This window comes from Capra hircus, chromosome 18 (assembly GCF_001704415.2).
Source record: "Capra hircus breed San Clemente chromosome 18, ASM170441v1, whole genome shotgun sequence".
NCBI classification, from domain to species: domain Eukaryota; kingdom Metazoa; phylum Chordata; class Mammalia; order Artiodactyla; family Bovidae; genus Capra; species Capra hircus.
In genome coordinates, this window is record NC_030825.1 from 26051793 (window position 1) to 26078928 (window position 27136).

The 27136-nt window shown below is 46.3% G+C and overlaps 1 protein-coding gene across 1 annotated transcript; it reads left to right on the forward strand.

Annotated features, from left to right (window-relative positions):
- Window positions 237-27136, forward strand: CES5A (carboxylesterase 5A). Its single transcript, XM_005691990.3, has 13 exons — window positions 237-309; window positions 1549-1756; window positions 4516-4654; window positions 6679-6812; window positions 10413-10566; window positions 11324-11428; window positions 13248-13352; window positions 14998-15138; window positions 18613-18681; window positions 20462-20609; window positions 24096-24245; window positions 26742-26814; window positions 26905-27136. Exons 1-13 carry the CDS (start codon window positions 237-239, stop codon window positions 27134-27136), a joined length of 1731 nt encoding a protein of 576 aa, XP_005692047.2.

Sequence of the window (27136 nt, forward strand, 5' to 3'; positions counted from 1 at the left end):
CCACCCAACCCTGCACTCAAGAGTTAATCATCAGCTTCTTATGTAAATCAGAACAGGAAATTCTTGCTTGGCCAATTCCTCCGAAAATCTTAGCTATTATTCTTCACTGAGGCTGTGTCCTGTGTCTGCCTGCTCAACACTTGTCTCCTATCAGGAAGTTGTTCCTTGTCCCTGGCGGAAGATCCTTGAGGCCAGCTGTGGCTGTGGATGTCCAGAGAGTCAGGCGAGCTGGCCAGATGAGTGGAGAGTGGGTGCACCCAGGCCAGACCCTGATCTGGGCTGTTTGGGTCCTTGCAGCTGCCACCAAGGGTGAGACACCCAGTGGGAGAGGAGGGCTCTCAGAAAATGGGATAGGGGATTTCCCTGCCTTGGAGGATTTTCCACTGGTGGAAAATGGAAAATGGAGGGTTGTGTTGAACTTCAGGGCCCCTGACCCATGTCCTGGTGTTGCTGAGAGCCCCAGGCCAGAGTCTCCTTCCCAGGTGTGTGTAGAGTACAGAAGATCCTGTCCTGTCTTTGGGTTGCTTGAATCTTGGGAGGCTTGGAGGGGCATGGAACAGAGCCTGTGTTTATAACACCGACTGCTGAGGCAGGACTGTTGCTGTTGTAATGACTTTAGAACAGGTAATGCCAAGAAATCTGGGCCCTCATAAGTAAATAGCTGGGCAACTAACTTCTCAAGGCTCCATACTTGATGTGGAAACTGAGAAGCTAGCGCAATGTCCATAAGAGTTATCCTTGTACCCCTGGAGGTAAATGAGCTGATTTCAGGTAGCGTAAGATAATTTTTTGTTTTTGTGGCTCTATATGTATTTTCTTGTGTACTCAAAAGCATATACCTAAGTCATCAAAGCAACAGTTCCATAGGTGTCATTGTTTAGAATTCCGCCAAGTAAAATTTTAGAAGCCTATCTCAATTTAATTTTAAGAAAAGAGGAAAGCCAGTAGTCACACAGATGATACACAGACATGCCAGCAGTTATGCTGGTGGGTATAAAAATAACTGAAATGTGGGCCAGATTCTATGGGGTCCTAGGGTAAAGAATCCGCCTGCAATGCTGGAAACCCAGGTTCAATCCTTGGGTTGGGAAGATCCCCTGGAGAAGGGCATGGCAACCCACTCCAGTATTCTTGCTGGAGAATTCCATGGACAGAGGAGCCTGGCAGGCTATACAGTCCACGGGGTCACAAAGAGATGGACACAACTGAACAACTAACACACACAGGCTCTATGAAGGCTGGTGTGTATCTTTTCCACAGTAAAGAAAAGCTTGTGTGCAGCAGCAGGGAGATGGGTTCCCAACTTACATCTTAGAAAGTTTTGTGGCTTGGTCTATGCTCCTAGGAGACATTCAGTGGGTGCTCTGATGAAGATGACTTCTAGGGGAATGTCGAAGGAGCAGTGGACATGGATTCATTGAGAAGGAATCTAGATACTTGCACAGTCTCTGGGTTGAGAAAGAGCGCTCCACCTTGGGAAACACTTGAGTTTGGCTTGTTCCCAACCTCTTCCCCACACCCCTAATTCCTCCCTCTGTGTTTCCTCAGGGCCAGCCACCGCTGATGCACCAGCCAGGCACACCAACCTGGGATGGGTCCGGGGGACGCAAGCTTCTGTTCTGGGAAACGACATGCTCGTAAATGTGTTCCTTGGGGTCCCTTATGCCGCACCCCCTGTAGGGCCCCTGCGATTTGCAAAACCGGAGCCTTTACTGCCCTGGAATGGTTTCCTAAATGCCACGTCCTACCCTAAATTGTAAGAACTGGCTTGGTCCCAGGGGTGGCCTGTGACCTGGGAGTAGGGGCAGAACGTTGAGGGGGAGTAAAGGTCATGCAGCCCACTGGAAAAGGGGCAGCATTTGTGAGGAGGATGTGGAGGGTCAGATGTGGTTGAGGCTTCTGTGATGGCATGGCTCCCCACCTGTTTAAACAGAGTCCCTGGGCTCTCTTCTGAAGTCCCTGAATCCCCAGAGCTGGGCCTGGGAAACTGGGCTGTAAAGAAGCTCTTTAGCGATTTTGAGGACCAGTCAGGCTGAGGAACCACTGTGATGGGCTGACTGAGTCTTTGGGTTAAAAGAGGTTATTGATGCATCTCCAGGTGATTTTTTAGTCTCCACCATCGGACTGGGTCAGGTCTTTAGAGTGAGCACCACCCCAGAGGAATTTTAACTCTAGCAATTCACATGGTGCCCAGTGCAGGGCCTGGTCCATAGTGGAGAATCCATAATTACCTGTGGAATGGATACATGAATGTGTCTCTGTGATCCAGAGGGGCTGGGAGGGCTGATGCTCCCAGACACTGCAAATTTTCCAGGTTGGATGAGCAAGTAGTTCCCAGGTAAATTGTGGAGGTGTCTTGTGCACTGGGTGGGAGGTGAGGCTTGGAAATGCCAAGATTTTTTTTTAAAGTATAAGTTTATTCATTTATTTACTCTTGGCTGTGCTGTGTCTTTGTCGCTGCTTGGGCTCGCTCTCGTTCTGGCAAGCAGGGGCTGCTTTCTAGCCCAGGGCACAGGCTTATCATGGTGACTTCTCTCATTGTAAAGAACAGGCCCTAGGGGTGCAGGCTCTAGGCAGGCAAGCTTCAGCAGTTGCAGCACACGAGCTCAGTAGTTGTGGCTCATGGGCCTAGCTGCCCCTCAGCATGTGGAATCTTCCCAGACCAGGGATCAGACCAGGGATCCAACCTGTTGTCCCCTGCACTGGCAGGCAGATTCTTGACCACTGGGTCACCAGCGAAGTCCGGCAAGGATCTTTCAACTCTCAGATTCTGTGAAGCCCTCAGACTGGGCCACGTTGATTCTTGGCATTGGGGTCCCAGGCAGAAGGAGGACCCTGGTGCCAGAAAACTAAGCCACAGAAGAAAACCCTATGTTGCCCAGACACCTAGGACAATAAGTTGAACCTTATGTGTTCATTCATTCATTCAACTAATATCCACTGAGAACCAACTCAGAAACTGGCTCTTCATTAGGCCCTGAGATCGTGACACTTGAGTTAGATACAGCTTCCCTCAAGGAACCTGCAGACTGGCTGTGGTGGTGAAGACATAAACAATAAGGACAGTCAAAATATGGGGTGACAAGGCAAGCATTAGGGAGTCAGAGCAGGTCAGTGAGGGAGACTTGAGGGGAGGCCAGAGATGGCTTTGTTAAAAGCAGTGAGCCCCAATTTCTGATACACAACATACACAGAAAGAAAAAAGCATCTGAAGCAATGATTTTCTGCTGCCTAATCTGTACACTATTCTATTTTAGAAAAACAATGAACATTAATTGAGCACTTACTAGACATATTCACATATATAATCTCACTTAATCCTACTATGCCTTGGGCTAGGGACTATAAGGTACCAAGGTGACTCATACAGAACCCTAGGCTTTTAGCTGCTCACTAGGAGAGATTCTAGGAAAGAACACAAAATATATACATGTTTCCAAAGACCTCCCAGGTGGCTCAGTGGTAAAGAATCCACTTGCCAACCCAGGAGACACAGGTTCAATCCCTGGGTTGGGAAGCTCCCCTGGAGAAGGAAATGTCAACCCACTTGAGTATTCTTGCCTGGAAAATCCCATGGACAGAGGAGCCAGGTGGGCTACAGTCCATGGCGTTGCAAACCAGTCTGACATGACTTAGCAACTAAACAATTCCAAAGAGCTCTGGTCTAGCTGGAGAAATCTCAGGAGGCTTCTTGGAGGAGGTGACACTTTGACAGCATCTGAAAGAAAGGGAAGAGTGTGAACAAGCAGATCTGGGGAGAAAGTAGTCAGGGCAGAGGGACTAGCTTAGGCAAAGGCCTGATTGCAGGAATCTTGCTGCTAGCCTACCTCTGTTGTTTCTGGTAGAAAGGCCTGGGAATGTCCTTTTGTTCCTCTAGAGGCAGAAAAGGGACCCACCAAAGCACAACCCTTGATACACAACCCTGTGACCTACTGTCTACAGCTTGGAGAATTGTCGAGCCAGCTTGAGTCTTTATGTGTGTGTGTGTGTGTGTGTGTTATGGTGATGGGGATACGCATGAGTGAGTCCTGGAGGTTCATGGTATAATTATTCTGCACAATGTGCTTTCTTACCCAGAAACCAGATCAATGAGAATTATAGCTTGTTTGGGCTTCTCAGGTGGTGCCAATGGTAAAGAATCTGCCTGCCAATGCAGGAGACCCAGAAGATATGGATTTGATCCCTGGGTTCAGGAAGATCCTCTGGAGAAGGGCATGGCAACCCACTCCAGTTTTCTTGCCTGGAGAACCCAATCGACAGAATCCCATGTAAGCCTGGTGGGTTACAGTCCATAGGGTCACAAAGAGTTGGACACAGCTGAAGTGACTTAACATGCACAGCTTGTTTGGGCCACCATGGGGGCTGGGGTGTTTTTAAACTTTGTACCAGAGCACTGAATCCCTATTCTGCTCAGGCATAGGAGATCACTAGGCCTCCCTGCTGTCACAAAAGCTGGCCCCTCTGAGGCAGGTCTGCTGACAGCAACTCTGGGGGTTTCTCCTTCCCTTTTCCAAGGTGCTTCCAGAACTCAGAGTGGCTGTTCACAGATCAACACATTCTCAAGGTGCGTTACCCCAAATTCAGAGTATCGGAAGACTGCCTGTACCTTAACATCTATGCCCCGGCCCATGCAGAAACCGGCTCCAAGCTCCCGGTAAGGCTCACGGCTCCTGCTGTGCTGGGGGCGCCAGTTGCAGGTTCTGGGCCTAGGACCTGGGTAAAGTGTCTGGATATCTGGAATCCCATCTAGGCTCCCTTGGGTAAAAGGGAAATGTAATCACTTGACATGTCAATAGCTTTCTCAAAAATCATTCTGCTGACAGATTCGCTTTGTCTTCTTTTGTGATTACTTCTTTATGGTTAGTGATTTGACCTCTGGTTTTTTGTTTTGTTTTGTTTTGTTTTTGCCTCTATTGGGGATTAAATAGTCTGCAAACAGAAAATACCCTGCTTTGAAGGACTCTGATTTTTTTGGTTTGGGAAATCCTGTTTTTTTAATAAATATTTATGTATTCATTTATTTTTGGCCATGCTGGGTCTTTGTCGCTGCGAGGGTTTTTCTCTAGTTGCTGTGAGCTGGGGCTGGTCTTGTTGCAGAACATGGGCTCTAGGGAGCGTCGGCTTCAGTAGCTACGGCTCCTGGGCTCTCGAGCGAGAGCTCAGTCGTTGTGGCACACAGGCTGAGTCACTTCAAGACACGTGGAATCTTCCCAGACCAGGGATTTAACCAGTGTCCCCTGCATTGGCAGGCAGATTCTTATCCACTGGACCACCTGGGAAGTCTGGGGGACATCCTGTTTTAAAGAAGATAATTGCCTTTTGCAGATTTTTTATTTCCAAATGAAGACAGGTTATAATGGGAAATGTTTCACCTAAGAATGTGAAAGATCTTTGTACGAGTGAGTGCACTATACATCTAATTGTGAACCACACATTCCATCACCCTCTCCCTCCTCTTTGCCACTGCAACAGAGACTTGCTCTATTGTATCATAACAGCGGCACCTTTTGAGGGCTGACTGTGTGCCAGGTACAGTTCATTCTCTCATCTAAGCCCCCATAATAACCCAGTGGGGAGCATTATTGGACCTATTCTACAGATGCGGAAGCTGAGGAATGGGGAGGGCATAAGCAACTTGGTCCACGTTATACACACAGTAAGTGGCAGATCTGGGTGTCAAGCCAGTGCTTTGTCCAGTTCTCCTTTACCCCCATGGCTTTCTTCTCTTTCCTACCCCATGAGTTATAGCCACTAATATGACTTTTAAAAGAGAAGAGAAGGGATTTTTAAAAAATTAAGTATATACATGGTAATATGCACTAAGTATGGGCTTCCCAGGTGGTGCTAGTGGTAAAGAACCTGCCTGCCAATGCAGGAGACTTAATATGAGACTCAGGTTCGATCCCTGGGTCGGGAAGATCCCTTGGAGAAAGTAATGGCCACCCACTCCAATATTCTTGCCTGGAGAATCTCATGGACAGGGCAGCCTGGGGGGCTACAGTCCATGGGGTGGCAAAGATTTAGACACGACTGAAGTGACTTCGCACACATACACTAAGTATATACCTGGTGATAATACCATTTGAATGTTTGATGTTTCCTGGTCCCAATTTTTCTAATTGGTAAAGTAAAACTTCCACACTTTTCTCTTTTTCCCTCCTCTCTTCTCTTCTCTCTGTAAGTAGGATAAACTCTTAGATTAAAACAGTTTAAGTGGCTCTTGGTCTCAGGTATCGCTTATAGCGATTTCCATTTTTCTGTGGGTCACAAGTTTCATGACACTCAGTTAACACTTTTTGAGCTCTTGAAATATGCCAACGTTGTTCCATGAACTTCAGATGAAGAATTTTCTTTCAACGTGATGCTAGCCTCATAAACGAGACACTTTCATTCTGCACATCTTACAGATGAGAAAAACGAACCTCAGAGAGGCTCAGAAGGCTGCTCAAAGTCACATAGCTAGTCAAGGGCAGAGATGGGAATCATACCCAGGCTCTCATATACCAGAATCCACATACCTAACCCTGGGCCTTCTTCAAAAGACAAAACCGCTGAGGCTGTTTGGGAAGGAAAGTGAAACATTCCTATTTCCCTAAAGAAAGAATGTCCCAGCATGCATGAGGTGGGGGCTGTGGGTGCCTGGTGGGCTGGCTGGAGGATTCCTTTCCCCTTCCTCAGGTCATGGTGTGGTTCCCCGGCGGCGCCTTCGAGACTGGCTCCGCATCCATCTTCGATGGGTCCGCCCTGGCTTCCTATGAGAACGTGCTGGTTGTGACCATCCAGTACCGACTAGGAATATTTGGCTTCTTCAAGTGAGTCTCCCCAAGGGATTGACACCCCTGACCCCCAAGGAGCAGCTGAGTGCAGCCACAGGGAACTTAGTGCTCGGCAACCTAAGAAGAAATGAGCCTTCAGTGACGCTGAACTAATTTGGCCCAAGCTAGTTAGGTCATTTTAGCAGCTGTAACAGATAAACCCCAAGTTTTAGTGGCTTCAAATTATAAAACTTTCCTTCTCACTCAACTAGAATCCAACCAAGTGTTTCTGACTGACAGGCATTCTTCTCCATGGTCAATCAGGGACCCAGGCTCCTTCCATCCCTCCTCTAGGAGGCCCCACCCAGCTCCTCTGCACTTGGCCAGCAGATGGAGACCAAGCAGGAGAATCATACCAGGGAGGTCTTTCCAGGTCAGCCTGGAGGGGGCGATTATTACTCTGTTTACATACAGGTGGCAGAAGTCAGTCATAATAGCCACACTCAACTGCAAGGGAAATGTGCTCCCTGGCAGATGAGGAAACCGGGAGTGTGAGCAGTTCCAAGTGTCTGCCATCGGGCCCCACATCAAGGCTCCTCCATTGCTCACCTAGGAATAATCACTCCATTGATGACTTCCCTCCCCCCCCAAATAATATCAAGCGTGTTTCAGTGCTCATATGAGCCCAGCACCATGCCGGGCACTTGCTATGCATTCGTTATAACTCACCCCCAGACTAATTCTATGAGAAACATACTCTTGTTATTCTCATTTTACACTTGAAAAATGGAAGCACAGAGAAGTAAAACAACTTCCCAGAGGTCATAGAACAGAGCTAGGCCTCTTGGCCACTTCCTTGACCCTACTTAGAACATGGCAGAACTCAAGCCCTGGCCAGGATGCGACGTGAGCCAAAGGTCAGAAAGTATGGGGAAGGTAGCAAGCAGTCCAGCATGTATCCTGCCCTCGAGAGGCTGTCAGTGTCATGGGGAAAATAACACAGGGGCACAAATCCCCGGGCTCCCAGGCAGGACATAAGTCACATTCTAAGGGTAAGAGGCACCAGAGCTGCATGTAGAAACAGGCGGGAGCTGCAAGAAATCAGCCAGTCTTCCTGAGAGAGGTGGAACTGGAACTAACTGCACCTTAAAGACGGGGTTGGTCTTAGGGTTGAAGGGTTGGGAGAGAGCACTCTTGGCAACAGGAGCTGCCTGAGCAAAGACTAGGAAGTTGGAAGGAAACCTAATTGGAAGTTGGAAGGAAGTTGGGGCTGGAACGGTATTTGCAAACTGGGCTCTGGGGCATGTAGCACAGGGAGGTGGCTGAGAGGCTGCAGTGGAGGCAGAGAGGGCTGAGATCAGACTAATGTCCTGACCAGAGTGATTACATGTTTAGCAGGTCTGTACATTGGGATTCTGCCCTAATATTCTCTCAACAGAAAGGTTTCCAAAAGTTGTTTATAACATCTGGGTTCTAATAGACAGGTAGATGAGGATATAACAGGAGATGGGTGGGAAAAGGTAGGGCCAGGCCTGATTGGGAAAGACCCTGAATGCCAAGCTGTGCATGGTGATTGGTTTTTAGTGGATAAAGAAGGAGGGACCCAGGAGTGCCCTGCAGAGCAGTAGAGTGGAAGGTCACTCCAGAGCAGAGTGCAGGCTGGCCCAGGGGTGCCTGGGCTTCAGATGGGACATCTGGTTGGGGTGCGGCTGTACAGCCTGGATGCAGGTCATGGGGTGAAGCAGGCTGGTGGCTGAATGACTAGAGGGATTACCAGCACAGATATGGCACTTACTGTGTGCCTGCACCGTCAGTCTTCACAACAGTCATGCGAAGCAAATACCATTATCAACCCCATTCAGACATGAGAACGTTGAGGCAAAGCAAGTTAAGTGACTCGCTCATGGTCACCCAGATCATAAGTGACCAGATTATGAATCAGGATAAACAAAGGGAGGAATGGGGACTGTCAAGCGAGTGTATGCTCCTCGGTTCTGTCTCGTCACAACAAAGATTCAGAGTGATGGACATTAAAGTCCTCAGCGTGTCACAGCTCTCGGGTCTTGGACAGACCGTGTTATAGCTCTCAGGTCGCAAATGGACCGTGTTATAGCTCTTAGACAAATCAGTGTTACAACTCCGTGTTACAGCTCTATTTTATTTAGATAATAGCAGGAAAATCCACCCTTGAGGCGTGAGGGCACGTCGACCCAAAGATGCGAAGAGAAGAATGCCCCAGAGTGTGGGGGGGAGAGAGAGAGAGAGAGAGAGAGAGAGAGAGAGAGCTCAGGCACGTGGTGGGGAGAGAGAGAGAGAGAGAGCTTTGGCTTCTGCTTTTATATGTTTTTCCTCCCCCTGGGCCTGCCCTATGCAAATTGGGCCAGCCAGGAATGCTGTTTGTTTTACCTGGGGCCCTCGGACCTTCCTTTGGCCTTCCTTTGCTTTGTTTTCACGGGCTTTTCCCTCCCTTGTCCTTTAGCCCCTGCCACTTTGGACTCCTGTTTCCTATTCTAACCCCAACAGGAACCACCATGGGAGCCACGATGCGATGGAGGTGAAATTAGCAGAGTGTGGTTCCCGACCAGATGCAGGGATTGTGGGGGAGAGAAGGTGGAGCTGGGGCCAGCCCAGGCATCAGGGACAGAGAGAGAGAACCAAGGGGAGGGGCAGTGTGGGGGACTGGAAGATGGAGGAGGAGCAGACTGTGGTCCCGAGGTTACTCTCATACGTGGTGGGTAGCATACACGTACTACCCAGCAGCAGGGGCACATGGTTAGGAGAATGGACCCAGATCTGCAACTTTCTAGCTCCTGGGCAAGGGACTTCACCTCTTTATGCCTCTGCTTCCTGTCTGTGAGACGGAAACGGTGAATGCCTCAGTATCCTTAGAACATGCTTGCGGATATCAAGCATGGGAGTGGGCATGACGTGAGTGAGTTCTGGCTGCCGAGAAATGCAGCCACTGGCCCAAACCACTTCCCAGCAGAGGTGGGGGAACACAGGGTGATGGAATCAGTCTCTCAATATTCCACCCTGAAACCCCCAGCCGGTTCCTCCCTCTGACCGCACACAGTGGGGAGCCTGGGTGGGGTAGTTCATGAAAGTCGGCCTTTTGAGAACAAGGTGGAGAAGGGCAGAGAGAGGACCCAGAAGGATGGAGAAAGACCAGCACCACCTACCTCACAGGGTGGGAGGATTATAGGAACTCCCGCTATAAAGCCCTGGGGACAGCATTGTACACGATGCTGCAACAGCTGCTATTATTATCATTCTTTTTAATTCAGTCATTCACTTGGAACCCTTGTGCCCGGGGAGGTCTTGCTTCCTGGTGCAGACCAACTCTCAGGAGCAGAACTCTTCTGGAATCCATGGATTCAGGGGAGCCTGTGAATACCTTGAAATTGCACATACCAGATTGTCCATGCATTTTTCTGGGGGTATGGAGCTTTCATCAGATTCTCAAAGAAACCCAAATCCCAACAGGGGGTGAGAATTAAGCCTGGTTCTCCCAGCAACCCCAGGCCTCTGACTCCCCACTTTTCTCCAGCTGGAGTGGTGGTGCCCTGACACAGCCCACAGCCTCCGCCTCCAACCCCTGGGGCTGTGGGAAGCAGACAGCAGCCAGATGAGCTTTCTCACCCTGCCTCTCATCCACAGCACAGGGGACGAGCACGCGCGGGGGAACTGGGCCTTCATGGACCAGGTGGCCGCTCTGATCTGGGTCCAGGAAAACATTGAGTTCTTCGGTGGGGACCCACGCTGCGTGACCATCTTCGGCGAGTCAGCAGGAGCGATAAGTGTTTCCAGCCTTGTGAGTTTCTTCTCTTTGGGACCTGAAGGAACCTCGGTGGGAGAGGTGACAAAAATGAGGACAATGAGTCATGCACATCTAATTGCTGCTTTCATGTTGAACAAATGCTCATAAGCACATTGTCTCCCTTGAGCCTCACAAATACATGGTGAGTGAGGGGCTTAGTCTCATTTCAAGGGCAAGAAGTGAGGGAGCCAGCACCCCCGTGCCAGAAGGCTTGACCTCCAAGTTCATGAGGAAACTGGGCCTCTGAAATGTTAAAAGACTTGCCCAAACCTTTGCAGCTACCCTTGAAATTCCCAAACCAGGACTTCTTTCCCTCTAAGTGTAGAACACTTAAGTAGGCTTCCTGGGAGGTTTTCTTTATTTCTTTTATTTTTATTATATTTAATTTTTTAATTGCTTTAAAATGTCTATTGTTTCTGCCACACAACAACACAAATCAGCCTTATGTAGACATGTTTAGTCTCCCTCCACCTCCCTCATCCCGCCTCTCTAGGTTGTCACAGAGTGCCCGGCTGGGCTCCCTGTGTCGTACAGCAGCCTCCCACGGGCTGTCTGCTTTACACATGGAAATATACATACACGCCAATGCTGCTTTCTCAGGGCATCGCCCCCTCCCCACTGTGTCCACAGGTCTGCTCTCTGCATCTGCATCTCTGTGGAAGTTTTCTCTAAAGAAAGGCTGGCTGTTATGTGTGATGGGTGGGAAGCTCCCTGAATAACGTTTCCTGGGTCTCCTGCATTCTCTCTCCAGATTCTGTCCCCCATGACCAAAGGCTTATTCCACAGAGCCATCATGGAGAGTGGGGTGGCCATCATCCCTTACCTGAAGGCCTCTGATTACGAGAGGAATGATGATGTAGGTATATTGTGAACTCTTCTCCAGCTTCCTCTCTTTGGTCAGGAGAGAATGTGGTCAGGTGTCCAGAGACCATCCGCTTGACTGTCTGTACTGACCATGACTAAAGGGTCTGATGTTGGCCCAAGGTGACCCTTCTTGCTTCACGGAAGGTCTGGTTCAATAGGACTTAGGCCCAGGCGCACCATGCACTGCTGCTGGTGTGCTTGCATGGGTTGGGGGCGGGGGGGAGTGGGTGGGCAGGGGCGGTGTAAGCAGATGTGTTAGTTCTCGCGTCTTATCCATTATTCTTTGCTGGTGACATGACTCAGTTTTCTGTATTATGTATGGCTTATCTGCTTTCTCTACCTACAGTGCTATGTTAAGAAAGGCTCTGAGGTTGTTTCCAGCTCAGTGTGAAATAACACTGGTACTGATAAATGCTGTCTGGCATGAGACTGTGGGGGAAGTGAAGCATGTGCCCCAGATATTTGTCATCTATCATCTTGTCTTAGCGCTCTACCAGATAAGAGGACCCAGAGGCCAAGGTCTCTCTGTATCTTTCATGTCCCAGCATAGTATCTGGTGTGTATTAGAAGATTCTAAATGTTTGCTGAATGAATGAGTTAACGAATGAGCTGATTCACTCAATGAATATTAATTAAGCATTGGACTATGGAGCCATCTCCTGGGTATCATTCACATTAGTGGTGCATTTTTTTAAACACCTTGTAGAAAATAACAACCAAGAGTGGGAACATAGAGCTGTAATATGATTTTTAAAAATACTCTCAATACCCAGAGAATATTGATTTGGGTAGAATGATATATCAAGCTACTTTAAGTTTGTGCGTTTGCCACACACATATTGAGTGCTCATGGTTTTCCCTGCTCTATTTTAAGACCAATGAGTGTTTCCGTGGAAAAGGCATATACTAACTAACTTAAGACTGTGTGTGTAAGCAGATGTGTGATAGTTCTTACAGCTTATCCATTATTCTTTGCTGGTGATATATAACTCAGTCCTTATTTACTTAATCTACTTTGGCCACCTGATGCGAAGAGCCAACTCATTGCAAAATACCCTGATGCTGGGAAAGACTGAGGGCAGGAGAAGGGGGTGACAGAAGATAAGATGGTTGGATGGCATCAATCCTTTTTATGATTTTTAACCTGGAATCCATGGAAAGTAGAAGAGGTGGTTCTAGAACCCCTGCAGTTGTATGCAGACTGCCTGTGTGTGCGACTTTCAGGGAGAGGGTCTGTAGCTTCAGTTGGATACTCAGAGCATCCATGACTCCCAGAAGAGTAAGGGTCACTACTTTCAAGAGCCAAGTTCTATATATGTAGGAAGTCCAGGGAGAGAGCAGGAAGGTGTTTAGCAAAGGCTAACGAAGGCAGGAAGGTGAGGACACTTAGAGTAACAGGAGATTAGAAGAGGAAGGGCTCATGGGGTCTATGGTCTAAAAGGACATCCTGGAAAAGATGGGGCTTGGGCCTCAAGGAATTGGTGTAGAGACAGAAAAAGGATGTTCAGGACATGTTCAGATGCTCCAGGTTGGGGTGGCGGTGGGGCTTGAGCAGAGACACAGGCTGAGACAGATCCAGCTCAGGTGATTACTAAAGATGGCGAGGAGGGCCAGGCAAGAGAGAAAGGATGATGCAGCGCCAGCCTGTCCTCAGTGTGTGCATTCCACTATGGGCCCGTGGTGGGAGAGGCCACGTGCTGGTCTTCATATATCAAGCAGCAGCCTAGGGCTGGACTGAGGACGTTTTTCAACTCTCATTTTCCTGGAGGCTTTCAGTTCTGTGCACTGACCTGTTCCTTCTCTGAAAATAGTTGCAGACAATTGCAAGTATTTGTGACTGCAACGCATCAGACTCCGTGGCCCTGCTGCAGTGCCTGCGGGCAAAGTCCTCCGAGGAGCTGCTGAGCATCAGCCAGGTGAAGAGGGAGGGGAATTTGGGGACAAGGTTGTCCTTTGAATGGAATCATAGACAAATCCTACCTCTGTCTTATTTATTTCGATTCAGAACTTGGACGGATGGGGGTTGGGGATTCCTAGTAATGACTGTAAAAAAAGCAATGTGGAATATAGAGCTCTTATAGTTTAATTTAAGGAGATTGACAAGCTAGGGTGCTGCCTAGCTTGGAGAAGACACAACAAAACACAAAGACTATAATTGTCTCTACATCAGTGAAGGGATCTCACAGGGAAGAGGGTCCACATTTGCTCCACAGGCCACCAGGAGCTAAACTCAAGATCAAGAGCTGGAAGTTGGGGAGCCATAACTAAGCGCTTTCTAAAAACTCAGGTATCTGAAAAAGGATCAGCTCCTTTAGGAGACAGTGAGATACCCACCTCTGTAGGTATGCAAGCAAAGTCTAAATGACTATAGATGAATTTCAATCACTAAGTAATTCACTGGACTGGATAATTTTTTATGCCTAATCTTCCAATCTTGAGACCTTCTGATAGTCCTTGAGAGAAAATGAAGTCCTTACCTGTCTGATTCCAACATTTATTAAACAATTATTTGGCATGGATTGAAAAATCTGCTACAAGTTGTACTAGGATCAAGGAAATAGATAAGTTCTTGACCCAATGTAGTCTGAAAGTTCTTTTTGTGGGCTCTCTTCTACCCGTACTCCCAAAACAGAGACCTAAAAAAAACAAACAAACAAAAAAATCATAAATAGAACCAGATGTTGCTTCCTAAGACCCAAGAACCGTCCATCCAGACCCAAGTCTCAGTGCTGAGGAAGATGCCTTGGGAAGATGCTCACAGCAGCCCACACTACCTTGGCCATCCCCTCACCTCACCTCTCTGTCCATCGCATTTGGACAGTGGTTCCACGCTTGAGCATGCATCAGACTCACCTGGAGGGCTGGTTACTGAGCTGCACGCCCCAGAGTTTTGTATTTGGCAGGCCTGGGATAGGGCATGAGAATTTTTTTAAAGGTTTATTTTTGTTTATTTTTGGCTGTGCTGGGTCCTCATTGCTGTACAGGGTTTCTCTAGTTGCAGAGAGCAGGGGCTGTTCTTTGTGGCGGTGTGTGAGCTTCTCATCGCAGTGGCTTCTCTTGTTGTGGAGCACAGGCTCTAGGCACCTGGGCTTCAGTAGTTGTGGCGCACTGGGCTTGGTTCCTCTCAGGCACATGGGGTCTTCCTGGACTGGTGATCGAACCTGTGTTCCCTGCATTGGCTGGCGGGTTCTTTACCACTAGACCACCAGGGAAGCCTGAGAACTTGCATTTCTAACAAGTTCCCAGGCAATGCTTCTGGTCCTGGAGCCACTTTCTGAGAATCATTGTGCTGGGGTATTATATATCTTAGGGAGTTACTACTTTTTTATCCTCATTTAGAAGACCAGGAAGTTCAGGCCCGGAAAAGTTGGGCCCCTTTGCCCAAGTGAGTGGCAGAGTTGGCCAGGCAGCACTGATGCCTTGGGATGGGCCAAGAGTGATTGATTTTTCTTTCCTTAATGCCTTTTGCTATAGTGGATTGGCTCAGTTGGGCTAGAGTCTGGGGACAGCAGATTTTGTGAAATGAAACAGCTACTGATTTTCTCTTCTTCCTTGTTTCAGAAAACCAAGTCTTTCACTCGAGTGGTTGATGGCCTTTTCTTTCCTAATGAGCTGCTAGACCTGTTGGCTCAAAAATTGTTTCATCTGGTTCCTTCCATCATCGGAGTCAATAATCACGAGTGTGGCTTCCTGCTACCCATGGTAAGAATTCCTCTGTGCCTCCTCCCACTCCTTCAACAGTGAGGCAGCTGTCTGCTTCACACTTGTTTCACACTGGGCATGCACATAGATCTCACCAGCATCAACCTAGATAGCATATTCTAAAGCAGAGACATTACTTTGCCAACAAAATTCCATCTAGTCAAGGCTATGGTTTTCCCAGTGGTCATGTATGGATGTGAGAGTTAGACTGTGAAGAAAGCTGAGCGCCGAAGAATTGATGCTTTTGAACTGTGGTGTTGGAGAAGACTTGCGAGTCCCTTGGACTGCAAGGAGATCCAACCAGTCCATTCTGAAGGAGATCAGTCCTGGGTGTTCTTTGGAAGGAATGATGCTGAGACTGAAATTCCAGTACTTTGGCCACCTCATGGGAAGAGTTGACTCATTGGAAAAGACTCTGATGCTGGGAGGGATTGGGGGCAGGAGGAGAAGGGGACGACAGAGGATGAGATGGCTGGATGACATCACCGACTCGATGGACGTGAGTCTGAGTGAACTCTGGGAGTTGGTGATGGACAGGGAGGCCTGGCGTGCTGCGATTCATGGGGTCGCAACGAGTCGGACACGACTGAGCGACTGAACTGATACTGATACTGATGAGGGCTGGAGCCCATCACCCCAAATACACAGCAGTCACTTTTTCTCAATGAAGGAGGAGAACTGTGGATTGGGGGCAGCTGCAGCAAGTGTTCACTCTGTTCTTCCTATAGGGTTAAAGAAACAACTGTACAAAAAAGTAAGACATCCAAGTGGACTTTGTTCAAAATATTACAAATGACTGTTTCAAATAAGCACTGTTTCTCCCTCAAAGGTGAAATTCATACAGGTTTAGAAAACTGCAGACCTTCACACTTTCATTTCCAGCCTTGGTTCTGGCATTTCATTTCCAAGAATGCCAGTGCAAGTTGCAAAATTATTGACTTGTTTCATCCATCCAACAAATATGAACCAAGGGTTTACTCTATGCCCTGCACTCAAAAACAAACAAACAAACAAACAGCATTCAGCAATGAGCAAGTCACATGGTTCCTGCTTTTTGCCAGCTTACGTTCTCAAGGGGAGAGACAGATGATATGCAGGATTGAATGGATGGTTTCAGAGAGTCTAAGGGCTATGAAGGACGTAGACTAAGAGGAAGCTTCTTTAGGGAGCAGAAAAGGGGTCAGGAAAGGCTTCTCTGAGGAGGGACCATTTGAGCTGAGATCTGAATGCTTAGTAGGAGCCATGATTCATTTGACCCTGTAGTTTGAGTCTCCCCATTTAAAACAAGCTTTTCATTTGTCCTCAGAGGGCTTCCCAGGTGGCACTAGTGGTAAAGAACCCACCTGCCAATGCAGGAGACATAAGAGAAGCAAATTTGATCCACGGGTTGGAAAGGTTCCCTGGAGGAGGAAATGGCAACCCACTCCAGGATTCTTGCCTGGAGAATCCCATGGACAGAGGAGCCTGGCGGGCTGCAGTCCACAGGGTCACAAAGAGTCAGACACAGCTAAAGCAACTTAGCACACACGCATGCTGTCCTCAGAAGAGAGTGCTCAATTCTAAATATTTCCTAGTTCACTTCTACAGATCAACCTCCATCTTTCAAGTACGGGCAGTGAAATACAATGTATGAAATGCAGGCTATGAAATACAGTGGTTTGTCGAGTTACAAGGCTAGCTGGTGGTCCTCTGGAATCAAAACCCTGAGATCACTGGGTTGTTAAAGGCATGTTCTGGCGATTTTTAATTTGACATACAGAGCAATGTTTCAGGGTAGGTGAGGTGGGGATTTTTGTCCCTCGTTGTACTTGAAGCAACTGAGTCACAGACTGTGGCTTAAGCTACTTCTTTTAATGCTTTGTGTATCTGTACTAGAGAAAGGGAGACAGGTGCTACTGATAACAGCCACATCACCATAATCACTGTGATTGAGTGTCTTTCATAAGGCAAGTGTTTGGCGACTGTACAATAATGCAAACAGGCATTATTATCCCCATTTAGCAGCTAAAGAAACTGAGACTCAGAGAGGCTAATGTGACTTTCCTAAATCTCCTAGCTAGAGAGGAGACAGCAGTGTATAAATTTCATATATTTAGGTTCTGCCTGTAAATACTGAGTTCTCTATTTACTGGCTGTGTGACCTTCAAGGAGCTGCCTAACCTCTCTGAACCTCTGTTCCCTCATCTATGAAATATGGCTAAAGTTACTACCTGCCTCACAGGTGCATATCAAATAGCCTGGCATATAGTCTAAATGCTAGGCATTTATTAGATATTGGAATTATTCAAGTGGGAGGACAGACTTGGTGTCCATGTCTGTATAGCACAAAAGCCTGCATAAGTGCTGTCATTCTGTGGTTGTTTGAGACCATAGAAAGTCTCCAAAAACCAATCCTAGCTCCTGAACATACAGAGAGGGTTCTTAGTAGTTTAAAAGTACTTGTGGATTATTTGAAAGACTCTAGGGGTTCTCTCAGGTTCCACAAGACAGATTTGTTTAAATATCTGTCATGATTCGTTACCCCAAGATTTTCAGCAGAAAATGTACCAGAGAAATTCATTTGACAAGTGAATACTATTTCTATTCCCTCATGTTTTTAAGCTGTGATATTGGCCAGGGAAGGGTCATTTTAAAAATAACTGCTTGTAGCTCTTACTCTGTACCAAGCAGCCTCTGTGTTTTTAACCATCCACTCTGCAGCCTCACTTGCTGCCTGCCTCTGCCAACTGCTGGTTTCTCAGACAGCCCAATGACAAAGGACTTTAGAAAGAGAGCAATAAATAAACCACTTCAACTTGCTGTTGAAGCCAAGTGGTGGTCTGTATTAGTTTCCTAGGGCTGCCGTAATGAAATACGGCAGAGGTAACTTAAACCACAGAAAAGTATTTTATCAATGTTCTAGAGGCTAGAAGTTCAAGATCAAAGCTCCAGCAGGTTTGGTTTCCTCTGCGTCCTCCTCTTTGGTTTGCCGGTGGCTACCTTCTCTCTGTGGCCTCACAAGGTCTTTCCTCCATGTGCACACCCCTTGAGTCTCTGCATGTCCAAATTTTCTCTTCTTATAAGGATACCGATCAGATTGGATTAAAGCCCATCCTAGCATCCTCATGTTAGTTTAACAACCTCTTTAAAGACCCTCCTCTCTGTACACAGTCACATTCTGAGGTCCTAGGGGTTCCACATAGGAATTTAGTAGAGGACACACTCAACTCATAACGTGGTGGCCACTCAGCTCCCTCAAGACCTCAGGTATGACAAGGAATGGCTGCTTGATAAATTCAAATGTGAGAAAAAGAATTATCATTGTTCAACCAACCCACTGAGGCTGCTCCTTACACATGGACCCCTTGGGGCCGAAAGCGTTCCTGCTCTAGCCAGCCTCCCCTCTGAAAGGTGGGTGCCTGGGCCCTTGGGGACACCAGTTTCCCTTCTGATGACCTGATGTACTCACGGAGGACTCCCTGCTCCTTTCCACAGAAGGAGTTTCCTGAGATCCTCGGGGGCTCCAACAAGTCCCTCGCCCTGCAACTGATACACTCAGTCCTGGTAAGTGGGCGTGACTCTCCTCCGTGATCCATTCATTTCACAAACCTCCTGGGTCACACTCAGGAGTAAGGCTGGGATAGAGATTTAGTCACTCATTCATTTAGTAGATCTTCACGAAACAGAGTTCTGCAATCCCCTGTCCACAGTCTCAGCATCCAAATAGCTCTGACAGCCCAAAAACTCAGCAGCCAAAATTGACCTAGACTGATCCACAGCCATTGGTCTTCATTATTCCTACACGTTCATTCACTTTAATCCGCTATATGTTTCTCTGTGATCATATGAATGTGGGGGCTGAGCATATCATATAATATGCAGCATATGTGCTGAGTTATTCATCTAAGAACTGAAAAGTTTTGAATTCTGAAAACCACCTGGGACTAGAGACCCATATTCACTGCATACCAGTCAGGTACTGTTCTATGTTCTAGCAATGCTGAGGGCCTTTAGTCAATCATTTATTCATTCACTCCCTATACTAGGGATATAGAGATATATTTAACCTAGACACTAAGACAGAGATAGATTTCTTCCCTTCCTTCATTTCTTCTTTCCATAAACATACACTCAGTGTGTATTCTGTACCAGGTTCATTTCATTCATTTTTTCATTGAATAAATGTTTCTTGAAAGTGTGCACACCCTGGCATGTGCTTAGGTCCTGGGTACAGTGATAGAGGAACTGAAGAGCCTCTTGATGAAAGTAAAAGAGGAGAGTGGGAAAAAAAAAACTGACTTAAAACTCAACACTCAGAAAACTAAGATCATGGCATCCAGTTCCATCACTCCATGGCAAATAGTTGGGGAAACAATGGAAACAGTGAGAGACTTTATTTTCTTGGGCTCCAAAATCACTGCAGCTGGTAACTGCAGCCATGAAATTAAAAGACACTTGCTCCTTGGAAGAAAAGCTATGACCAACCTAGACAGCATATTAAAAAGCAGAGGCATTACTTTGCCAACAAAGGCCCATCTAGTCAAAGCTATGGTTTTTCCATTAGTCATGTATGGATGTGAGAGTTGGACCATAAAGAAAGCTGAGCACCAAATAATTGATGCTTTTGAACTGTGGTGTTAGAGAAGACTTTTGAGAGTACCTTGGACTGCAAGGTGATCAAACCAGTCAATCCTAAAGGAAATCAGTCCTGAATATTCATTGGAAGGACTGATGCTGAAATTGAAGCTCCAATACTTTGGCCACCTGATGCAAAGAGCTGACTCATTGGAAAAGACCCTAATGCTGGGAAAGATTGAAGGTAGGAGAAGAAGGGGACAACAGAGGATGAGATGGTTGGATGGCATCACTGACTCGATGGACATGAGTTTGAGCAGGCCCTGGGAGTTGGTAATGAACAGGGAAGCCTGGCATGCTGCTGTCCATGGGGCCGCAAAGAGTCAGACACGATTGAGCGATTGAACTGAACAGTGATAACAGGCACTCTCCCTGCATTTGAGGGACTTGTAGACTGTCGGGATGGGTGAACATGACCAAACACCTCATACTGGGGTTAAGAACATGGGACCTGGGTGCAAATAGACTTGTGAAGGAGTCATGGTTCCACCACTTTGGACAAACCTCATCACCTCGTTAAACCTCAGTTCCCTCACCTGTCAAATGGGGTTAATTCTGATACCTGCATCATAGTGTTACTGTGTGGATTCAATGAGACAATGCGTATAAAGCACTCAGAATTACGCCTGCAAAGGCAAAGGTTTGGCGAGTGTCCCTATGATGACTATTGTGGTTGACCCGGGTCTCTTGCTACCATGATGTTTTACAGCACATCCCTGTCCAGTATTTATACCTTGTGGCTGATGAATATTTCCACAACAAGCACTCTCTGCTCGATATACGAAATCGCTTCCTGGATTTACTTGGAGATGTGTTCTTTGTGGTCCCTGGGCTGGTCACAGCTCAATATCACACAGGTGAGTCTCCTCGCGCCCCTCCTCCTGCCAGGCTGGTGGCCGCAGGGATCCCTGTCGCCTGTGTACTGGCGGCCACGTGCCCTGCCCTGTCCCTCTGTTCCCTTGCTGAGAGGGAGCTCCCAAGGCTGCCTGGGATATAGCCCTGCATGCTGACCTTCGCAGTTCCCCTGCCTTTCAGAGTTCAGGAATGTTCATCAGTCCTTGTTGATTCTAGTACTTTCCTTTCTTCAGGACTATGTGGAGAAGTCCCACCCCCCCACACACACATTTTCAGAGGCCGGCCCCCACTTACCTTTCTCTTTGGAATGCGTGCGTGTGCATGCTCAGTTGTGTCTGACTCTCTGTGACTCCATGGGCTACAGTCTGCCAGGTTTTCCAGGCAATAATACTGGAGCCAGTTGCCAATTCCTGCTCCAGGGGATCTTCCCTACCCAGGGATCAAACCCATGTCTCCTGCATTGACAGGTGGATTCTTTACCACTGAGCCACCTGGGAAGCCCTGTCTTTGGAAATGTCTTCCCAAATATCTATAAGGAGTAGTGGAGCAATAAGAAAGAGATTACTTGTGGGGCACAAACCTGCCCTTCTTTGTTAAAAAAGTTTGTATTTATTTACTTTTAATTGAAGTATAGTTGATTTACAATGTGTAAATGTGCTATACAGCAAAATAATTCAGCTACATATATGTGTGTACATACACATATGTATTCTTTTTAGTATTCTTTTTCATTATGGTTTATCACAGATATTGAGTATAGTTTCCTGTGCTATACAGTAGGACCTTGTTGTTATCCATTCTATATATAATAATTTTCATCTGCTAACCCCGAACTCCCAGTCCATCCCTCCCCCATCCCCCTTCCCTCTTGGCAACCACAGATTTGCTGTCTGTGTCTGTGAGTCCATTTCACAGTTAAGTTCATTTGTGTCATATCTTCGATACCACGTGTAAGTGATGTTGTATGGTATTTGTCTTTTTCTTTCTGGCTTACTTCGCTTAGCATGGTAATCTCTAGCTGCATCCATGTTGCAGCAGATGGCGTCATTTCATTCTTTTTATGACTGAGTAGTATTCCACTGTGTATATATGTGAATATATAGATACATACACACACACCTCCTCTTCTTTATCCATCCCTCTGCTGAGGGACATTTAGGCTGTCTCCATGTTTTGGATAGTGTGAGCACTGCTGCTCTGAACATTAGGGTGCACGTGGATTATGGGGCTTCCCAGGTGATGCTAGTGATAAAGAATCCTTTTGCCAAAGCAGGGCATATATATTTAATTTATATATATGAATGATTATTTGGCCATTAAAAAGGAATGAAATATTGATACGTGCCACAACATGGATGAAGACTGGAAGCACTGCTAAGCATAAGAAGCCAGACACAAAAGGTTATATGTTGTGTGATTCTGTTTATGTGATATGTCCAGAACAGGCAAATCTACAGTCATGCAGTTTCCATGAATGAAAGGGAGGGGTCAGTGAGGGAATGAGTGCTTCAGCAGGCCTGGGTTTCTGTCTGGAGTGACAGAACATTCTGGACCTAGATAGTGGTGATGTTTGCACAACATTCTGAACTTTCTAAAAGCTGCTGAATTACACACCCTGAAACTGTTAAAATATTGACATTTATGTTGGTGAGTTTTTACGACTTATAGTGAAGAAACTGCAAAAGCAAGCCACAGATGGAAGAATATATTCACAACACAGCTATCCCACAAAAAAATCCATATCCAGAACAGAAAAATTCTTATAGTTCAATAATGAAAAGACAAATAATCCATTTACAAATAGGTGAAAGGCTTGAAAAGACACTTTGCAGTAGAGGAAAAAGGAGAACAAAAACACATGAAAAGGTGCTCAACAGTGTTAATCACCAGGGAAATGCAAAGTAAACCCCAAATGAGGCAATCATTTATACCTGCTAGAATGATTAGTATTTAATATTAAAACCTCAAAACATATACCAAAAAGTATTGCCAAGCATGTGGAATGTTTAGTACTTTTGACAAGAATGTAAAATGGTTACAATCACTCTGGAAAATGGTACGTTCCTTACAAAGTTAAACATATACCTACTCTATTATTCAAGTATACATAAGACTTGTGTATGGATATCCACAGCAGCTTCGATCATAATAGCCCAGAACTGGAAGGAACCCAAAATGTCTTTCATCAGATGAACAGATAAATAATTTATGGTATATTCATGCAATAGCATACTACTTGGTGACAAGGAATCAACTACTACTGATACAGGGAAAACATGGATAAACCTCAAAACGTTGTGATGAGCCAAAGAAGCCAGATTCAAGAGAGTACCTATTGTGCTTTCCATTCACACAAAGTTCAAGAACAAGCAAAATTAATCAATTGTGATAGGAATAAAAGTATTGTGTTTCTTGGTAGAATGACTAGAAGGAGCTACAAGGGAACTTCTGGGGTGATGGAAATGCTCTGTATCCTGCCTGGGGTGGTGTTTACATGAAGGTGCACGCATTTGTAAAATCTCATCAAAATGCACCCTTAAAATCTGTGCTTTTTACCTGATACTTTGATGAAAAGAGAGAAAACGAGAGGAAAGGAAGCAGAGATAGTGAGTACAAGGCAACTGCATTATAAGGCTAGCTAGAAAGGATTTAGAGAAATAAGCCAGTAACTGGAGGGGAAGTTGAGACCAAGAGTGTATATGATTGTGTGTGTTTCTCTGTGTGTATGCATGCATGTGTGTGTGTGTGTGTGCTTTAATGAGAGACTTTGTAAGCTTACTTGCCACTGATGGTGACAATCCAATAGAGAGAAACTGATGCAGAGGAGGGGAAATGACAGAGCAAAGACGTTCACTAGAAGAGAGATGAAGCAACATAGGATGCAGTGGAGCATCTTGGAAGCAAGAGGATTAGCTTTGTCCTATTTTCTGCAGACAGTGGAACCAGGGTCAATGAAAGGAAGTCACAAGGAGGTACATCTTGGATCAGTATAAAGAATTTTTTAAAATGGAGAATAATTGCTTTACCATGTTGTGTTAGTTTCTGCTGTATAATAACATGAATCAGCTATAAGTATACATACATCCCCTCCCTCTTGGACCTCCCTCCCATCCACCCCCACCCCAGCCCTCCAGGTCAGCTGACCTCAGCTGCCCACTAGCTATCTATTTTACACATGGCATATAAATACATGTCAATGCTATTCTCCTAATTTATCCCATCCTCCCTTGGTTTTTGTTTGTTTGTTTGTGTTGAAAAGTAGAACCGTTGCCCTTGCAGGCTGCCCTGAGGGGTAATGAGTTCTGTTTCCAGGAGCAGGAAACCCTAGCCTCAGATGAGGAAGGAGTTAGCTTGGTTTAGGTCACCTCTAGTCTCTGGGCTGTTCCACCTGAGTCTGTGAATCCCAGACCAGATGGGTGGAGTGCGGGGCCAGTCTCTACTGTCCCCTGCCTGCATGTCTACCACAAACCCTCTCTACCTTCCTGTAGATGCTGGTGCCCCTGTCTACTTCTATGAGTTTCAGCATCGGCCCCAGTGCTTGAAGGACAGGAAGCCACCTTTTGTCAAAGCTGATCACACTGATGAAATCCGCTTCGTCTTTGGAGGTGCCTTCCTGAAGGGCAACATTGTCATGTTTGGTAAGAAACTGGCCTGAGGGGTTCCTGCTCTTGCAGGAACATGAAATAGGGAGAAGGGGCTAAGGAGAGAATCACCACCTTTAGCATGAAGGCTCACCCACCCCACCACTATGTGAGAGCCTGGGAGGGCTGGCAGGGTGGACTGAACCTCTGGTTTACAGACACAACCTTTCCCTGGAGAATGGCCCCACTCATAGTTTTAGAAACGAGGATGAAAAAGAAGGGCCAACATTTGCTCGATAAATTTTTGTCTGGACTAAAGGCAGGGTGGGCACCTGGGGACACTCATGCAATTCGATATTTATTTACTTGGCTGCACTGGGTCTTAGCTATAGCCTGTGAGTTCCTCCATTGTCTTGCGGCACACAGGATCTTCAGTTGCACCATGTGAACTCTTAGTGGCAGCATGTGGGATCTAGTTCCCTGACCAGGGATTGAACCTGGGTCCCCTGCATTGGGAGTGCACAGTCTTAGTCTCTGGACAACCAGTGAAGTCCCACAGTCTGATCATTGTGAGAAACAAAGCCACTTAGTTCCCTCTCCCTGACACCTGATCTTATCCTCCCTGCCCGTCCCAGAGCTCCCATGAGGCTACCATCCAGGGCTTTCAAAGGCAAAAGCCATATTTTTCATAATTTTAGCTGAAAGTGGTGTGGATTCAGGTGATCTTATGTGAATGCTTGTGAACTGTTTCTAGTGAGGTTAGCTCATTTATTCCTGAGCTTATGACCTGTTCAGTGAGGTTATCAAAAATTTAAAAACCACAGGAACTATACACAGGAGTCATGACTAAACTAGTTCATTAAAAATATTGCTCAATATGGACCCTTAACCAATTCACACTGGCCTCTCTGTGATAAGGACAGAACCTCTCCTCTAGAGTGTGTGTAGTGTGGTTTGTTCGTTGCTTTATTTATTCTTTCTTATCTTTAATGCCAGTACTAACAGAACTACCTCTTAGGTTGTCATAAGGATTAAATGAAATAAGTCTCATAAATCACGTGGTGAGTGCTTAATAAATACTACTGTTACTACTCAGTAGCCATCACTGAGTCTGTAGTATATGATGGGCACATGGACTCTCAAAAATGGACAAATGAACAACATGTGTTTGTGTCAAAGAGTTAAATTACTTGATATCTGAAGAGCTTGTGGAATCAATGCGAAAAGCACAACCCAGTCAAAAACTGAGTAACAGATATAAATAGATAGTCTAGGGAAACAGAAACACCAGTGGCTTTTGAACATAAAAATCTACCCAGACTGGCTCCTGGCAAAGAGGATTAAAAACTAACCTTGACCAAGTAATCACTTTTCATAGGTCACAGTTGGGAAGAACATTTTACATAATGTATTTGAGCAGGTGGGGGATAATAGATAATGGAACACTCTATCAAAACTTAAAATGCATGTAGTCATTAGTCCAACAATTCAACTTCTAAGATTTTTTTGTGTGTGCAATTATACTTCTTTATGTGCAAAAATATATATGCACACAGTGAAACATTGCTTTTTTGAGCAAAAGATTGAAAAAATGTCAAGACCCATTAATACAGTAATGGATACCTGAATTATATATTTACATATAATTAATTGTAAATATGGGCTTCCCATGTGGCTCAGTGGAAAAGAATCTGCCTGCCAATGCAGGAGATGCCAGAGATGTGGGTTTGACCCTTGGGTTGGGAAGATCCCCTGGAGGAGGAAATAACAGCCCACTCTAGTATTCTTGCCTGGAAAATCCCATGGACAGAGGAGCCTGGCGTGCTACAGTCCATGGTGTAACAAAGAGACGGACATGACTGAGCACGCACACAAGCACAGACATATAAATATATATTTATATATTATCTGTTTCTAGAACAACAAAGAGCAACAAATGGAAGCTTTATAGGTGCCAATGTGGAACTAACTCCTGGATACAGTTTTAGTGAAAGAGAAAGATACAGAATGTGTGTCCATTGTAGTACCAAGTGTGTAAAAAGATGTCTGCTTAAACCCATGTGCTCGTCTACACTCTCAGAAGTGCACTCAAGAACGAGGAAGCAATGGTTGCCTCTGAGGTTGCCTCTGAGGCTGGTAACTCAGTGACTAGAGGGAAGAGATGGGGAGAAACTTAACTTTCATTAGACTTACTTCCTGTATTTCTAATTTTGTACTTTGAGCAGTATTACATTTTCAAATAAAATACAGATACAATTAATGGATTGGCAGAGAGAGAGAGAGGTGATCTCTGTCCCCAAGGAGATCGCAGTCACATGGACGGGCTGGAAGGGCACTGGACAGACAGCAGAGGTGTGTGTTCAGCCTCCGCCATGTGAAAGCTTGGTTCCCTGGGCAAGTCATGGTCTGCAAATGCACAATGAGTATGGCGCCTCGGCAGGCTGTTAGGGATGCAACGAAAAGAAAGGCGCAAAAGCGATTCATCCAATGGGAGGCCCCTTGGGCTTCCAGCAAATCATTGTGGGGATGAGATTTTGTGATTATTTCCTCCAGAAGAAGCCACAGAGGAAGAGAAAACGCTGAGCAGGAAGATGATGAGATACTGGGCTAACTTTGCTCGGACTGGGTAAGTGAACCTCCCAGCTTCCTCTGTAACCAGGTGTTTGAGGATGAAAATCTCACTGGGCATTTGAGGCAAAAAATCTCTCACTTCCAGGAATCCTAATGGGAACGGTCTGCCTCTGTGGCCGGCCTACAGGGAGTCTGAGGAATACTTGCAGCTGGACTTGAACATAAGCGTGGGACAGAGACTGAAAGAGCTGGAGCTGAAATTTTGGACAGAAACCCTCCCCTTGATGATGACCTCGGCCGGAGCTCTCCTGGCTCCTCTTTCGTCCTCAGCCTTCCTTTCTCTACTCCCGCCTTTCATTCTCTCTTTTGCTCCCTGA

Coding starts and splice junctions, on each gene's coding strand:
- CES5A (XM_005691990.3), top strand. CDS start 237: ATGAGTGGAGAGTGGGTGCACCCAGGCCAGACCCTGATCTGGGCTGTT. Junction 11,429..13,247: donor ATTACGAGAGGAATGATGAT/GTAGGTATATTG, acceptor CTCTGAAAATAG/TTGCAGACAATTGCAAGTAT. Junction 26,815..26,904: donor GCTAACTTTGCTCGGACTGG/GTAAGTGAACCT, acceptor TCTCACTTCCAG/GAATCCTAATGGGAACGGTC.